The 16263-nt window shown below is 38.4% G+C and overlaps 1 protein-coding gene across 8 annotated transcripts in view; it reads left to right on the top strand.

Annotated features, from left to right (window-relative positions):
• Positions 1-13461, top strand: part of cacna1ea (calcium voltage-gated channel subunit alpha1 Ea) — a 344022-nt gene extending 330561 nt beyond the window's left edge. For 5 of the 8 annotated variants that reach the window (XM_088599061.1, XM_088599060.1, XM_088599063.1 and 2 more), the window contains 6 exons: positions 95-201; positions 690-801; positions 3615-3743; positions 5141-5288; positions 6633-6814; positions 7426-13461. In XM_088599061.1, the coding sequence (XP_088455187.1) occupies positions 95-201; positions 690-801; positions 3615-3743; positions 5141-5288; positions 6633-6814; positions 7426-7929 (1182 nt within the window). In that variant the 3' untranslated portion in view covers positions 7930-13461. Of the gene's footprint in view, positions 1-94; positions 202-689; positions 802-3614; positions 3744-5140; positions 5289-6632; positions 6815-7425 lie in introns of those variants that run through there. The other 3 variants (XM_088599066.1, XM_088599062.1, XR_015925303.1) reach the window with 3 other exon arrangements.
• Positions 13462-16263: the final 2802 nt, after the last annotated feature.

A 16263-nucleotide genomic window follows, 5' to 3' on the forward strand; every position in this document is an offset into this window, starting at 1 on the left:
TAGCTTAAACTGTGGTGCGCTTCTCCCAGGATTTGAGAGAAGGATATAAACATCAAAAAGCACGGTAGTGAAAGCCATGCAATTTTTCTTTCAGAAAAACGCTCCAATGTTTCAGCGAATGGATGCTTCATCCCTTCCACAGGAGATCCTGTCAAGCGCCAAAGCTCTGCCCTTTCTGCAGCAGAGTACAGGCTCAGGGCTGTAAGTTTTCCCAGTTTGGTGAAGATGTATCGGCCCCTAGTGGTTACTTGTGAATGGTGCACAAAGACCTTTTCTGTCCTGATCATATTGTAAAACGTTTTCTTGTGTTTTTAGCTTGGACTGTTTTTAAGATTGATGTAACAACTTTAGACAGCAAGGAACAGAAAAGAGGATGAATTGTTTTTCCACCTTCAGACCCTCCTAAATTATATATTGAAATACAGAATTTATCTGACCCTCACCAAAATGCTGTCAAAGCCACACAGTTCTAGTGTAGAATTGCTTGAACTTTGCCTGACAGACTCGCTGACATAGCTCGATATTGGAAAGTTAACTAGTACGTATTTGGGTGTGTCTGAGTAACAGTTCTAAAAAAAATGTTTAATAAAATGGGCTGGAGCCTATCGCCTGAGTGAGAGCTGTGTCTGTGGATGGGTGTATCTGTGTTATCGGAAGGACCATAGACAGTGTGTGTGTATTTTCAACAGGACCAGAGGTGGATTTGTGGCTCTGAGCCCAATCTCCCCTCAGGAGATGTTTATTCATCCCAGATCTCCGGATATGGAGATGAAAGAAGACTTCCATGCACACCACTCTCTGGTAAGGAAGGAGAGACAGCCTGCAGAAAATTAAAATGAGTTTAGTATGGATTATTTATATGTAGCTGTGAATTCATCTCTTTCAATGAAATGATACAAAAAAATATTATAGAACCCTGTGCAGTAAGTATCACTCCTTAAAGAAAGAATGGAACAGGAACGTCAGGAATATTGCTGTCCTCACTGGAACCTCCTGTGAATATGAGCTCTTTTCTGTGCAAAATGGGAAAATTCATTTTTGAGCTTCCTCAACAAATATTGCTTCTTTCTAAAAGGTATATAAGAAGTATTTGAAGGCATGATGGGCGTGTTTGAAAATCTCATAATCGGTTCATGCAGCACTATACTGTATGTAATCATCATCAAGAAACAGTTCCTGAAAATTAAGAAATGATTGAATGAGAGTTTTTGAGAGTTGGTACTGATAGCAACAAGTTGTTACACTGACCTGGAATGACAGATTTAGGGGTGTCATTGGATTGCCTTTTTCTTTTTTTTTGTATTTTTCAAGATATGATCAAACTAATGCTTGTTGCAAAGCAATAAGAGATTAGAAGATTCTCTACCAGCCAGTGCCTGTCTTCCAATAAAGTACATTCCACTTAAAGTCCACATAAATCTTGTTGCTTTTATAGACTTCTGAAGAACTGAACATTAAGGATGTGTGGTTTTCAACCAACAAACAAGATTTCAATTATTTATGACATACAGCAGCTGCCCAGCTGGGAAATGTGCAGTGCAGTCCTAGTTTTTCGCTTGTCTCTCTCATTGCTGTTTATGTCATTTAATATGAGTGCATTTCTGCATTATTATGACAGTGCCAAATACAGATCGCAGTATACTGATGTTTGTCTTAAATTTATTTACCAAAACAAACAAATCTGGCAAATGGCTTCTCTTGGCCCTTGCAGACCCATTGTTTGACAACACTGTGTAAAAAAGAGGCACTGGTACTCATTTTCATCAGAATGTTCTTACTGTAACTTGTCCATATATGGTTGTCATAAATGTCATCAGTGGAAATCTCATTCAGTCATCTTTGTTTGATTTTATTCTGCATTCTACAGTACATACTGTATAACAAAAAATGCTCTAGGTCCCAGAAATATCAGAGCTATTGCAGCTCTCTACTCATCTCAGCCAGTGCTCTCCCCTAACTGTGCCAGCATTATTGTATCATTCCACTTCATCCAGATGTCAAGATTGCTTACTTTCTGTTCTGTTTCCTCAGGCATGGTTTGCCTTGAACATCTGTCTTGTCTTTCTTTGCCACCAAGCATAAGGTTTGTCCGTAGCAGTTTGCTAAGAGTAGTTTCTTTTTCTCCCTTTATGACAATGGTTAACATCAACCCAGGTTGTTCTTCACCTCCTACATTGTAACCCTGGACACTGAGCAGCAGCTGTTGATCTATAATTTAGGCCTGGGAATATGTGACGTTTGAGCTTTTTGAAGCTTCTTGATTTCTAGTATTGGCCAGTCTTTTTTGGTGTGCTTTACTTTGGTCTGGGAAAGGATGATTAGCAGTAGCAGCAACAATAATAATAACCTTGCTATTTTATATAGCTTCTTTCATGGTACATCATCTCTCTCACCTACACTACTTATCTTTTCTGCCTAAGTACTGTTTATGACTTAACTGGAAGAAAAGTCTAATAAACACTTTAAAGACTGCTTCATATTTTTACGTCTGTCCTTTTTAAGGTCTTATTGTTGGCTTGATGCATCTTAGACCTTCAAGGTCATAATCATCTCATTAGCCCAGTCCATGCTTGACACTTTTTGTTTGCAGGAGGCCTCTTCTTTCTGCCTACATGAAACTTTTTGAATTTGCAGTGGCTAGATAGTATATACATTTTAATCTGATATGAGCCTTAATTTAGGTTTGTTGTGCAAAACCAAAGTATAAATGCCTTTTCGCCACTGTTGATTTTTTTCAGTATTTCTTGAGGATTTCTGAGCTACACAGAAGCCTTTATTTTCCTCTTAAAGAAACGGGAAATATTGTATGTGTTTTGGCATGTGGTTTGAAACCTGGGAATCTCTTATACAGTCGTCCGTCTAGACCTTCTCTTCTTGGTGCATGCTGAAGTGCCAGTGCTTGTGTTCCCAGAAGTGATATCTGCAGGATTCTTTCGCTGGAGGGACAGGCCCACAAATTCTCTGGTCACTTTGGAGAATTTTGTTTCCTCCAAACACCTAGGTTGCCCCCTGTTTTCGGATTTCCGAGAGGTCTTCAGCATTGTGTGTCTCACAAACTATTCCCCCATGTCTGTGCACTTGAATGCGTACAGGACATGTTACTGTACATCTTCTCACTTAGAAATCCTTGAGTGCTGTGTTTTAGTTATTCTGCACTTTTCCATGGCTCTTGAAGAAATACACATATTGCCACACCTACTTTGCACTTTTACTTATTGCCCATTTTCACTGCCTTCCTTGGGAGCTCTTCCCAGTAACAAGGATTCTTATTTTTTGGTCCATTTGCTTTCAGACAAAAGGAAACCTCTGTAATACTGGCGTGCATCTGAAGATTAACGTTGAACCTGGAAATATGCAACCTCACCTAGGCCGGTTTCCTTGCAACTGGGCACCAGTGCTCTCTTTTTTTCCCCCACAAAGGATGACAAACTCTCTTTCACCATGGATATCTGGTGAAAAAAATGGAAGTGGACTACGTCAGCATACTGCATTTTGCCTGTTTGTGGCTTTCTCTTTCAGAGCACCAGTGGTTACTTTTTTAGTAACCTGACACTGTGCCACAAAGTGTGTTTCAGAAACTGTTGTGTTTTCTCCCTCTTTCTTCTGATATGTAGGTGCCGGAGCGAAAAGAGTTTAATGGCCTGCTTTGCCCCACTAACAGGCAGTGTGTTCCCCTTGATGTCCCAGGGCGGGCAGTATCAATCCGAGCCTCCTCTTTGCCTCGGCTGGCAGTAGAAGCACAGGTACAACCTCTACATTCTCTTGACACTGTAGGTGTGGTGCCAGATGCTGTCTGGGAGGACCTCTTATTCTGTTTCCTGCGCGACCTGGATTAAAGGTGGAAGCAGATCAGTATAGTGAAGCAGGGCATTGTCCTGAAACGGCACATTTCGCCTGTGTCTTCTTGAGGTGCTGCATGAACCGATTATTAGCATTGAGCTGCTTTTGCGGGTTGCAGTTTTTGGTGATGGCAGGAGTGATGGCAGATTAAACACACAAGTGGTAAGATTGGATTTAAAAAATATATTTATGGTGTCATTGCTTATGTGACAAGGGTGAAAATGGCACTTCAGCAGGGGTGAAAATGGGGTGAAAATTACCAAAGTTTAGGCATTCTTGCATTCTGTGATTTAATATGAGCGTAACGGTACAATTATTATTTTTACAGGTGTAACAGAAGAGTGAAAAATAACAAATAGGGCATTTTTATACTTTATGTGAATCAGTGGGTGTTTTGTAAGGAGATTTTTAATAGTCCTTTGTTCACATTATTTCATATACTGACATTTCTAATCCTTTCATTGACAGATAATTTCTTATAAAATATTTAAAATATTTTTTTTATTCTAATTTTGTGATCTGACCTGCTGTGTTAATGTATTAACTGGACATTCACTGTATTTATCTTTTACCCCACAATGGAAATCATTAATCATTAATTTCAGAACCATTCAGTACATGCCTCAGCGTTGAAATCTGCAATCTTACCATCATTTTTTTCCACTGTTTCCAGAAGAGGACAATTCACCTGGGGCATTAGAAAATGGCTGCTACATGCCCTAGCTTTGTTCTTCATGTCTTTGTGAAATGAACTGTTGTAATCCATCCTTAAAGTTTACCATTAAAAAAACTTAGTATCAAACTGTAAAATTTATTTTACTATTCTACTGATATTTCCAATAAGAAAGTTACTGATGTATGTTTTATCTATTGTATGAGCAGAATCCACTTTTCTCCATTATCAGTGAGTGGCTTGTTCCACTTGAAAATAGTTCATTGACCAAACTTCTCTTTTCAGGTGTAATGTGCTAGTTTCCAACTGAAACTTCAGTATTGTTTTTTCAGTCGTATTATAATAATGGTACTGTAACTCAGCTGAAACCTTTTATCCAAGGTAGAGAAACTAAGGAGTGAATCATACTTCCATGACTACTGTTGCACAGTCATTTATAATCACTCAGTTTAACATCTTACTCAAAGTACAGGCAGTCCACTTACGGCAGGGGGCCAGACGGTGAGTCAGAACAGAGGCTTTGGGAGCCAGCCCTTTACCTCAACACCCGGACCAATTGACCTCAAAGTAGCTAGATCATTTCAAGTCTTTCTAACTGCTCTCTAATGGCGTTTCACGTTAACTCAGGTCATGACGGACAGCAGCACAATGAAGCGTTCTTTTTCCACTATTGGGGACCAGCGTGTGAACGGACTGTGGTTGGATGAGTATTCCCTGGAAAGAGTCAGTCCTGACCGTCTGTACAGACCTCGACAGCGGAGCTACAGGGGTTCTGGTCAGTCGCACTTCAAGCATGATAATGACAGATAGGGAGTCCAGTTTTGCTTTTGGACAAACCATGGGCAAAAAGGTGCTTTATAAGTTAGAAGATTGATTGGTTTATTGGTCTATTGGTTGAGTGGTTGTTCGATTGTTTGGTTGATTGGCTGGTTGGTTGATTTGTGAATTGATGGATAGATAGAGGGATGGGTGGGCAGTTAGTTCACAACAGGCGCAAGCGTCAGGATCTAAAATTAAATTTTTCACATGCAGGATACGTATGTTCTACTTGTGTTGGTACCTGCAAATTGCTTTCTAATAAAAGAAGTGAAATGATTATGTTTTTCTTAATTATTTGTCTTAAGAAAAGCAAAATACTGTATCTTTTCTCTTTTTAATGCAATCTCTAAATAATATCTTAGTATTTTTATACAGAACATGCCACCTTCATAAGTTACTTATTACTCATTTTTCCAGCTTCGTGTTTGTCTTTTGCTTTGTCCTTGGTCCTTGTAAATCTTTCATTAATCATGTTAATTCATTAATCAATAAGGGAAAAGTATTAAAGGCGAATAACCTTTTCAATGAAAGTTTTTAGCTTCTTGATTGGCTGTTCCACTTACACACTGAGTAGAACTAAACTGCATTGCCGCAAATAACAACCCTTTTTTATTCCGTTTAATCAGTTTATTAAGCAGAACAAGTGATTAAATGAGCTTTTGTACCAGGCATTCACAAATGATTTATTGAAGTAATTCTTTTTTCGCAAACCCCTTCACCTTGGCTTTAATAAATAATAATATAGTGTGTCCAAAGCTGTATGGCCATGCCTTCTCAACTATGCTTCTGTTCTTCAGGGATTTTAAGTGTTATTGTCTAAAATAATCTGTGGATTTTTAAAAGTCCTAAAAATTACATTTTAACCCTATGCCCTAAATTAACTTAAGATCTGATGTGGGATAAAACAAAAAGAATATGCAGGGATCTTTAAGCCCCTCTGTTGTGTGTTCTGTTGTCTTGTGGAGTATCTTCAGTATCTCCACTAAACGTACTGAGCTCTTTACTGCACTTTCAGGTCATAGAATTATCTACCTTTTGCAGCGGATGGAGCACACATGCTTCAGTCCCTTTCAGAAAAGCAAAACAATACATACAGTACCTTTACTTTTAAACCTATAAACTCCTCAGTTGCTGTTTTTAATTTTGTTTTCTACAGTCTCTTTATATGTTGTATGAAACAACACGTTCCTTGCCCCAGTTACCACGTGTTTCTCATCATTTGAAAAATTGCGTCCGAATATCTGCTTACAACCGCTTATTGGTTAAACCTTCTCCACAATCTGCTTTATTGGAACCTCAGGTTTAAAATCGGACCACCGGCAGCCAGGGGACAGGGAAAGGGGCCGATCCAAAGAGCGCAGACACCTGCTGTCCCCTGACGTGTCCCGCTGTAACTCTGAGGAGCGCAGCCAACACCATTCCCGGGAACGCAAGCATTCCAGGTCCCCCAGTGAGGGCAGGTCACACACGCCCCACAGACAGGTGGGCATCATGCGCCGTTCTGTCTGGAAGGCTTTGACTATAAAGTCCCATGTGTTTGTGCAGTGGGTGCATACAAGTGTTGAGAATTCTAAACGAACAGAAGCCTAAAGGAATTGGTCTCTACAGATTGGCAGGGCTGACACCCATCTTGCAGTGAGACAGGAACTCTGATCTTCCAATTCACAAGTTATTCATTAAAGACACATAGAGTCCCACCTCCCATAATAGACAGAGGTTAGTTCCTATTAGGAGTCCACTGCCCGTGTGTGTTTTTTGTAATAAGGAAATTTATAAATTAGGGGAGATCATTCAGTCCATCTCTTTTGTTTGGTTGCTAATAAGTAAATGATGTGAGAATCCCATCCAGCCATTTTTTGAAAGATCCAATGGCATCAACTTCAACTACATGGCTGGACAGCTTGCTCCTGACACCTCCCACCTTTTGTGTAAAGAAGTGCTTCCTGTTCTCATTCCTAAATGCACTGCCTGTTAATTTCCATCTGTGTCCTGGGGTCCTTGCTTCATTTGTTTTTAATTCTGCAATAGTCCTTAGTGGGTTATTTTCTGTGGCTTTCTGTAACTTTGAAGCGAAGGCGTTTGTCTCTTCCCAGGGCACCAGCTCGGACAGTCCAGTCCCCTCCACATCGGAATCCAGCACGCCACGCGGCCGGCGTCAACTTCCCCAGACACCCTCTAGGCCACGGCCACACATCTCCTATTCGCCCCTGGTGCGCCGTGCCCACCCTTCCCCGCCAGGTGATGGGAGCAGCCCGCGGACCCAGGAGGCAGAGTGCGGGGACCAGGCCTGGGGAGAGGGGGCCACATCTGGGCAGGGTGGTAGCCACCGCTCCACCCCGCACCGCTACATCTCCGAGCCTTACCTGCCCCTGCACGAGGACTACAACAGCCCCGACTCTGCCGGCCTGGAGGAGACACTCACTTTCGAAGCCGCTGTGGCCACGAGCTTTGGACGCTCCAATACCATCAGCTCGGCGCCGCCACTGCGGCACAGCTGGCAGGTCCCCAACGGACACTTCCGCAACCGCCTCTCTCAGTCCAGCTCGGTCGCTGGCTGCGAGCTGTTCAGCGACACAGACGAGGACGACCGCTGCTAGGTGGCAGGGAAACCATGAACGGACATTTGGCAAGAGACTTCCTGCCCAGCGGGGCTGTACCCTTACTTACATGTGTGTATGTGTGTGGGCGTGCGTATGTGTGCCAAATTTAAAGAATAAGAAACAGGGAGGACTGGCATTAGCATGTGGGCAATGGTTTTGTTTTTTGTTCCTTTGCTTCCCCCCACATACTCACTGAAAGGTGTCCTAAGTGCTACTTCAACAGTGTTCTCCCTAAGCAGTTTATGTCCTCTTCAGAGGTGGGTATTTCACTTTTCCCTCACTAGTATCTTCACTCCACTGCCTGGTGATCTTTTAAAAAGTCTGTCACACTGGGGCTGCTTTGGATTTGTGGATATTTATCCCCTCTCATGCATGGAATTGAATTCTTAAACACTAACGGGGAAGAAAACTCTCTCCATTGCAAATACTCTGAGCTCACTCTAGAGCAGAAATATTACAGTGTGTAACATCAAAGGACACTTCAAAGATATGTAAAGTACAGAGAAACGAATCCTACAGTTGTTGTTTCTGTGTGAGCATATCAGCAGAAGTTAATGTCACAGAACAATAAGTTTATGAGCATCACCTTTTAGAATAAAGAAAACCAGAACTGCCAGATGCCATAGGCCAGACTCACAAGAGATTAGCTAAAAAGGTTCAGTCCACCTCAAAACCAATGAACTTTTCTGATTTTAGAGATATTAAGAAAAAAAACAAATTTCAATTCCTGAAGTTAATTTTTTCCAAGTTTAAAATCTTAGCTATAAACTAATCTGACCAGAGGGAGACTTTTTTATTAGTCTGATCTAACCACTCAGATCCCTAATTAATGTGTTAACGTTATGATACAACTGAAAGCAAACTCAGAGAAATCATGGCACCACAGTCAAATTGTGTGCAAATTGCTGGCATCCTTCAGTTCCTACTTACCTGTACTCCTGTAAATGTGAGCCTACCTTTAGGTTTCCAGAGCTTATATCTACATGCAACATTATATTAAATGAGCTGCTTCCTGTTTTTCAATTTTGTTCAAAGCCGGTTGCCAATTAAAGATTTCTAGTCAGATGGCACTCGAGCAATTTTAAAAGATATTAATTTTCAACATCAACAAAGCTTTAGATCATTTGCTCTGCAAAACCTTTTTCCTGGAAATACACTGAACTTATTTTCTACAAAATATTTTAGAATTTAGTTATTTTATGTTCTGAGGTTTATTTGAGAAACAATTACATTTGATATTTTTGTGATGTTTTATACATTAATATTTGATATTAATGTATTCATTAATATTTGTGGCAATCATTTATGGCACAAGAATAAAATATAATATATATATATATTTATATAATATATTCTAAATACCTGAAAGTCTCCTAATCTCTCTTAACCAGCAGAAAATGTACTTGTACAGTATCTCAGTCCTTGAAGATCATGCAGTCATGTAACAGTCTCAGTGAATGATGACATTCTCTGTTTAGTGCAGTGCAGTACAGTGCAGCTTAGTGGAGATGTAGTGATTACAGTTTGCTCAGCAACAGAGATGAGGAAGAAGGCATCGCTGATTCTGTTAGACTAATAAACTTTAATATCAGGACAGCTGTAGTACTTTTAGTTAACAAAAAACTGCCTGTTCACATACTCCCCAAGGACTGAATTTCCAGACTCTTTGTGCTTGTATATTAATTGGTTTAATGATGTGCAGATTCTTCTGGTACGATCATATGATAAAACAAAATTGATTAGAACACCTGATTTCTCCAAAGACAAGACTGTGTTTTTGTTACTGTTGAGAAGACTGCGGCTCACTCTGGGATTTTCCACAGAAGGTAGCAGTCGATGGGTACATTAGCAGATAAAGCTGAAGACAATTAAGTTGAGAAATTGTTCCTGGTGATTCCTGTCAGGCCTCTGTCTTCACTGCAATTATGATTCTGCTCTTTAAATTCCACAGATTCTGGCATGGAAGAGTGAACACGTGATCTGGTAACTGCCAAACACAGACAAAAAGATGTGTGTCATCTTCACAGGAATTTTTCTGTAATGTATATAGTCAGACAAAAAGGGGAATTTTAGAGATTTGTGAAATTTCAAAAATGGTTTCAGAATTTCTAAAACACAAGGCAAAGTATTCTGTTGTTAGATTATTATTTTTAAAGGAGAGAATGATTTGTGTTCTTGAGAAATTCTCTTCTCACAGTGTTTGATTACCAGAACTGTCCTTGGTGAATGTACTTTTTTGACTGAAGAATGTCATTGTGCTTTAGTTTAAGGTGTTTTTTTCTTTCCACATTTGATCATTTTGACATTTTTGTATGTCATTTTTACATGTCATACATATACAGTATCTAAGTACATTCAAATCAGACATGGCTGTTGCAGCAAAGCCTTTGGACACTCCCGTGTTGATGTGCTTGCGGCTCACTTCTGCTAACGCCTGCTGCTGACAGTTTGGATCACATTTAGGAAACTGGTGTGCAACAGAAAATAAGAGTTGTTTTGCTGCCCAGATTCCAGTAAATTTTAACAAAGCACCATATCATTCCATCAGCCCTTAAAAGGGACTGAAATTGAGAAACCTCTTAACTTTGATCCTTCCACAGCAAATTGATACAGCTGATTTGTGCTTGAGTAATCCTGAGGACAGAGTGAAGAATTCCAATTTGTAGAGCACATGTAAAACAAGACTTTGAAAATGTATTTAAATCTTTCCTCCTTGTTCTTCATAGAATCTTATTAAAGCAAAGCAACAACTGATTTAACTCCCCACTTTAAGTCTAAGAGGGACTGTACTCCACTTCCCTGTTCTGCAATTTGAACGAGTAATAAAACCTCTATGCTTGTAATTCTTCCTCTCCTGTTGAAGGAAGGTAACTGGCACTGGGAATGATCATATCATCCAATGATTAAAACTAATTAAATTATGTAAATATAAGCTTTATTGAACTGAACAATACAGGAATGAGTAAAAGATTTTGAAAATTAACATACTGTACCTCACACATACAGTAGTTGTTTGTAATTGGCCAATTTTCACATTACATTCCCAGTATTTCAATGCATCTTAATCAAGTTAAAGAAGTATTGTGTGGCAAACAGTAATAATAACTGAAAAAAATTGTTCTGCATAGTACAGTATATGCATAGATATATGTATGTATGCAGTTCATACATACTGCAATTCTTCGATATCCAAAACTCAACTGGGGCTATTCTCATAGCCACAATGTGTTTAAAAAACTAACTGATCCTTGAGAATCACTAATTCTCATAATAGTTATTGTTTCAATACATGCAATGAAGTCAGTATTGACCACTCAGTCACAGAATCTGCATAGCAACATTCAGTTTGGTGCAAGTTTCTGTAAAGACTTGAAACCAAAACTCCAAAGCACTGACTATAAAGCAATATCTTTGATTACCAAGTACTGTTTTGAGGCTCTTTAATGTGGTTTCACAAAATGCCCAAGATTTAGAGATGCTGAGCATAGTTTATGTCAAACTTATGTTTTTTCACAGTAATCACCGTATACATCCACAAACAGGGAAAAATAACTTCTCAACGAATCGTTTAAAAATAGGAGTTCAGATTCACAACATTATTGATTTTTAATTGAAGGATCTATAAGATCATGCATAAGCATAATACCAAACAAACCTTGATAGCCAAAAACAGTCATAGCTCGATTACAGGTTCATTAACAGAAGACCCTCTACTCCTGGACATTAAATATAGATAAGCATTCTGAGCTTTAAAGTTTCCCTTTTTTGAAATTTTGTGTAACTCTTCCACAGGACTGGACTGTGGTATATTGTTTCACTTATGAATCATATCTGAATATTGTATAGAACAGTTAACATCTATAAAAAAAATGCAGTTCTTTCATTTTGCATTTGAAAATACAGTCAAAACCAAATTTAAGTCAATGCACTTCATACAAAATTCACATTTTACATTTCTATAGTAAAGTGGAATCAATCAGAAACAGGTATTTGCATTGTCAATAACCCATCTGCTGCTGTAGACGATAACTTTGGGTGCTCTGATGTAAAACAACAACATATAAAGATCTTCAATCATCAACACAGTCCATCCAACACACAAAAGTGAAGATTCATATTCAAAAGCACTTATCTACTTAATATAATCTTCTGCCCAAGTATGTTTGTTGCTGTGATTGTTTCTTGCATTAGAAAAGGAAGAACACCCTAAGAGACTGGCCTTGCGGCAGTTCCTCCAGTTTGGAATGGATTAACCCTTCAGTAGATCTTTTATTGTAAAACACAAAGCTGCTGAAATTCCGTGGCAACAGTTGTCACCATTTTAAGGTTATGTTGACAACTTTTCAATATTTTGGCTAAGCCCCTGTATCTGCTGTATATATCTGCCCCTGCATCATGCAAAAAGTGTTCAAAAACTCCTACTGAAACTATTGGGAGTAAATGATTGAGATGTTTTACTTGAATTTCAAAACATTGTGTAAATCATTTTATAAGACATTTTGACACTACTTTTATGTGCTTTATTTCAACCATGTGTATTAAAAGTACATTGTGGAAATTGCACTATTTCTGTCCAGTGTCTAACATGATGTCATCCAATAAAGGAATGCATCACCCTCATTCCCTTTTTCTAGGTGCACTCTGAAGCTCAATACTGCGCACAGATTGTATGACGCAAGTGGTATGACTGTTTTGAATCATAAACAAACATACTGTACAGGAAAGCAATTTGCAAAAGGCAAATCACTAAATCTAAGATCACTGAAAAATTCAGTATCCAATCAAGCTTCTCAATTTTTTTTTTCAGGCTGTGGATGAAATGCAATTAAGTAGTTTCCCTTCAAAAACTGTAGTTTTATTTCGGGCTTTTGCAGGAAACAAAGTATGAAATGTGTTAATTTAATATGAAAGGCTTTGCGAACTTCAAAGCAGATGGACCCTTCCTCCCTTTGAGCCTCTGTCACACAGACCTCTAGCCATTTTGTTCTGTACTGGAGGGTATTTGCGCTGACCTGTGTGCTGTGCCTCTGGATACTGCATGTTGTAATTTGTAAGAGCCTTGATCTGTTTTTTGAGCCCTGCTGTAATTCTGCTTCAGAGGAAAGTGAATATGGATATGTAGGCTGTGCTGTTATACAATATGTAAATATTGAACTTTTGTGTTTTATGGACTGAAAAATTGTAAAAGCCATGTTCTTTTGTAAATAGAATAAAGTGCTTCAGGCCTATGTTTTATTAGCATAACATTCTTACCAGTAACCATCCTTTACATACATACTGCAGAGAACTACTGTAAGACTGTGGGCTTTTATCAACCAGAATGTTTTGGCTTTTTTTTAAAAACAAGGTCTTCAATTTTTAAATTATTGTTACCTTTCAATAGCCTTTAACAGATTATTTGCAAACTCCTAATATATCCAAGCACTCATCTCACTGTGATCCAGAATGATTTCAGCTTGAGTTTTTTATTATTTTCTTTTGAGAAATGACCTAAAAACCTGTAAATAAAATTTGTTGGCTGTGACAGGATCATGTATGGGCTTTTTTCCATCTGCTTGCTCGGAATCAATACAGAGGGTGATTGCATCTTAAAAAAGCAAAAGTGCCTGTAGATGGACTCAGGATTGGATGGATTAGGAAAGCTTAATACCAAAAACACTTGAATAGTAGAACAATAGAAACATCTAAAGAATCATTGCAGACCATGGGAAATGTTATAACTACATAACTACAGTATACACTGACATAATACGAGAGTATCAACAAAGCTCTGTTTGCAACTACTATAAAGCCCTTAGCATTCACTGCAATATAGATTAGCGTAACCATCTCACAAAGTCATCCCGACTAGACTCCCAAAACAAACAGTATTAAACTTAGACCATTATGTTTACTTCACTTGATATCACCTGTTGGCCCATTTTGCCATGGGTGAATAGTGTTTTAAAATACAGTATATCTATCTAAAAGTTAGGTTATTGCTTTCTGCTTTCAAATGCAATGCATGGGTGTTCTAGAAAAATGGACCTGGTTTCTATTTAGATTCTCTGCTAACTTTGAGCTCATATTATTCTCCTGTTCTATGTAGAGCTCAGAACAGCTGTACTTGGCTTTCTTCATCTCGCAGAAGTTTTTGTTGGCTTCAGTGATTTCATGTCCTCATAATGGCCCCGTCGCTAAAGAGTGCGTTCTGCAGTATTTACAGCATGTAACAATGCATTTAGCAAAAATGTAATTGTTCATAACAACCCTGAAACAATACACTTATTTAAAAGTAATAATAATTATCACTTTGGTTCTTACCAATGGTTTTATGGTAACATCTACACTATATTTAATTTGTTTTTATGCCTGAGGATAATACTGCTTCGAGTTCACCAAAATGCACTAGAGAAAGTAATCGTAGTTGACAAAGGCTTTTAATTGAAAAGAATTAAAATTAATACCACCAAGAACTCACTAGCTTCTTGTTTTGCTCTAAAAAGTTCTAGCCAGTTTAATAAAGCTTTACATACTGTATATGTCCAGATTAAAAGGGTGAAGACAGCATTATTTATATACTGTACCCTCTGAAGAGGTTTAGTCCATTAAATTTTCTCACACAGCGCAGGTAAGCAGGGTAACAAAGACAGCTGAAAGTATAACTGGTATCTTAAATCTTTATGAATATCACCTTTACAATGTACTTTTGTAAAAGTACTAATAAATTAGTACTAATAAATTTTGCTAATATTAGGGCTAATAAATTTTGCACAAAAACACAATTTTTAGATTGACTCTTAGCCTTGAGAATTGTTCAAGCTTTGGTTAGGTTTCTCAGTGATTAATGCTACATCTTGCTTTTACCCAGAAGTCATAAAGATTTGGACTGGGATCATCTGGTCTAACACCATTTTTCTTGGGAGGGTGTATACATGATTCTGAATTCATAATTCACATTTCATTTCATTGATGGACTGGGACAGAACGAGAGACAATGGATCTACTGTACAACAGATTATTTTCCTTTACAATAGGCATGTATAGAAGAATAAGGATAGCAGGTTCTCCCCTCAGATACAAGGCAGTATCACTTTCTGGGATGATTTAGAAAATCATAGAGATGAATGTACTCATCAGAGCTTTGTTCTCCAGTGCTTGGAATATGATTCTAAGATTCTGATTCACCCAGTGCATCCAGTGCTTCTGTAACATCAAAGGAGAGGGGAGAGGGGCTAAAGAGAGATTAGGAATAGAAAAGTAAAGGGTTCCCTGTAAAGGGAAACTGCTCTCCCAGTTTCTGAGACTAGTTATTATATCTCAGTAACTAAGTAAATTCATAGAAGGTATAGGAACTTTTTACAAATTTCAAATTATCCAACACAAATCATAAGCTTTGTGAAAGTACCGTGAGTCACCATGTTGTCAGAAACCCCTGGTCTCGCCACAGGTGCGCATTGCGAAGTGAAGTGGCCCTTCCTGCTCATTAGTCACTGTAATGAGCAATGTAATTCGATGTACAGTATGAGCAAACAAGTACAGTAGAGGTTGTGCAGCAGACATTTCACCGCAGAAATGTTCCAACGTGATCTGCATACAGACTTAACAAGTAAGTAGTAGTTGTCAGCAAAACCATCTCAAAATCGAGAGCAATATTTCTATTGGATTAAAAGAGATGTATTCACAAGCCTGCTTCTTTACAATGTAATTAGGCTGCTTTACATCACCGGACGTTTTGTTGCCTTGTTCTGAATCGCAGAATATGGTGCTGCGCATACCTGGAAATTTCATTTATTTAGTGATGTAAATTGGAGGTTTTACAAGTTACTTTGTACATTTTTCTTTAATTGTGGCTTGAGATGCACTCATCAATGCTGTTTCTTTTTAACCTTGAAATATAAAATAGTGTTTCAATTCCCCCTTTAAGTAGGTGAATTAAAAATAGAAGGGGGATGGGTGGAAATCTGCCTGTGACTGGACATCCATAAAAAGCAGTCATTTTGGCTCTGAAAGTCAAGCGTAGTCACTCAGTTAAATGGAGATTGACAGCCCTTCATTAAATACACATGAAGGCAGAGATAATTAGATTTAGCTGACTGGAATGGGGGAGACCAGTGCAAAGGGAGACTGAGAAAAGCTGTGAGTAAAGGAGTTCTATTTAATAAGCATTTGTTATTATTTGAACCTTCTGGAGTTTGGCATTAGAACTGTCTCGTTTATGGTTAGAAAGAACTTACTAAAAGAGTAGTTAGGACTCTCATAAAAAGAGGTTTTATTTTGGTTTGGTAGTTGAAAGATTCCCACGGCATATTAAAAAGAAACAGACTGATTATGGGTCGACTTCTGAGTTGA

Source organism: Lepisosteus platostomus, chromosome 11, assembly GCF_059453375.1.
Source record: "Lepisosteus platostomus isolate fLepPlt1 chromosome 11, fLepPlt1.hap1, whole genome shotgun sequence".
Lineage (NCBI taxonomy): Eukaryota > Metazoa > Chordata > Actinopteri > Semionotiformes > Lepisosteidae > Lepisosteus > Lepisosteus platostomus.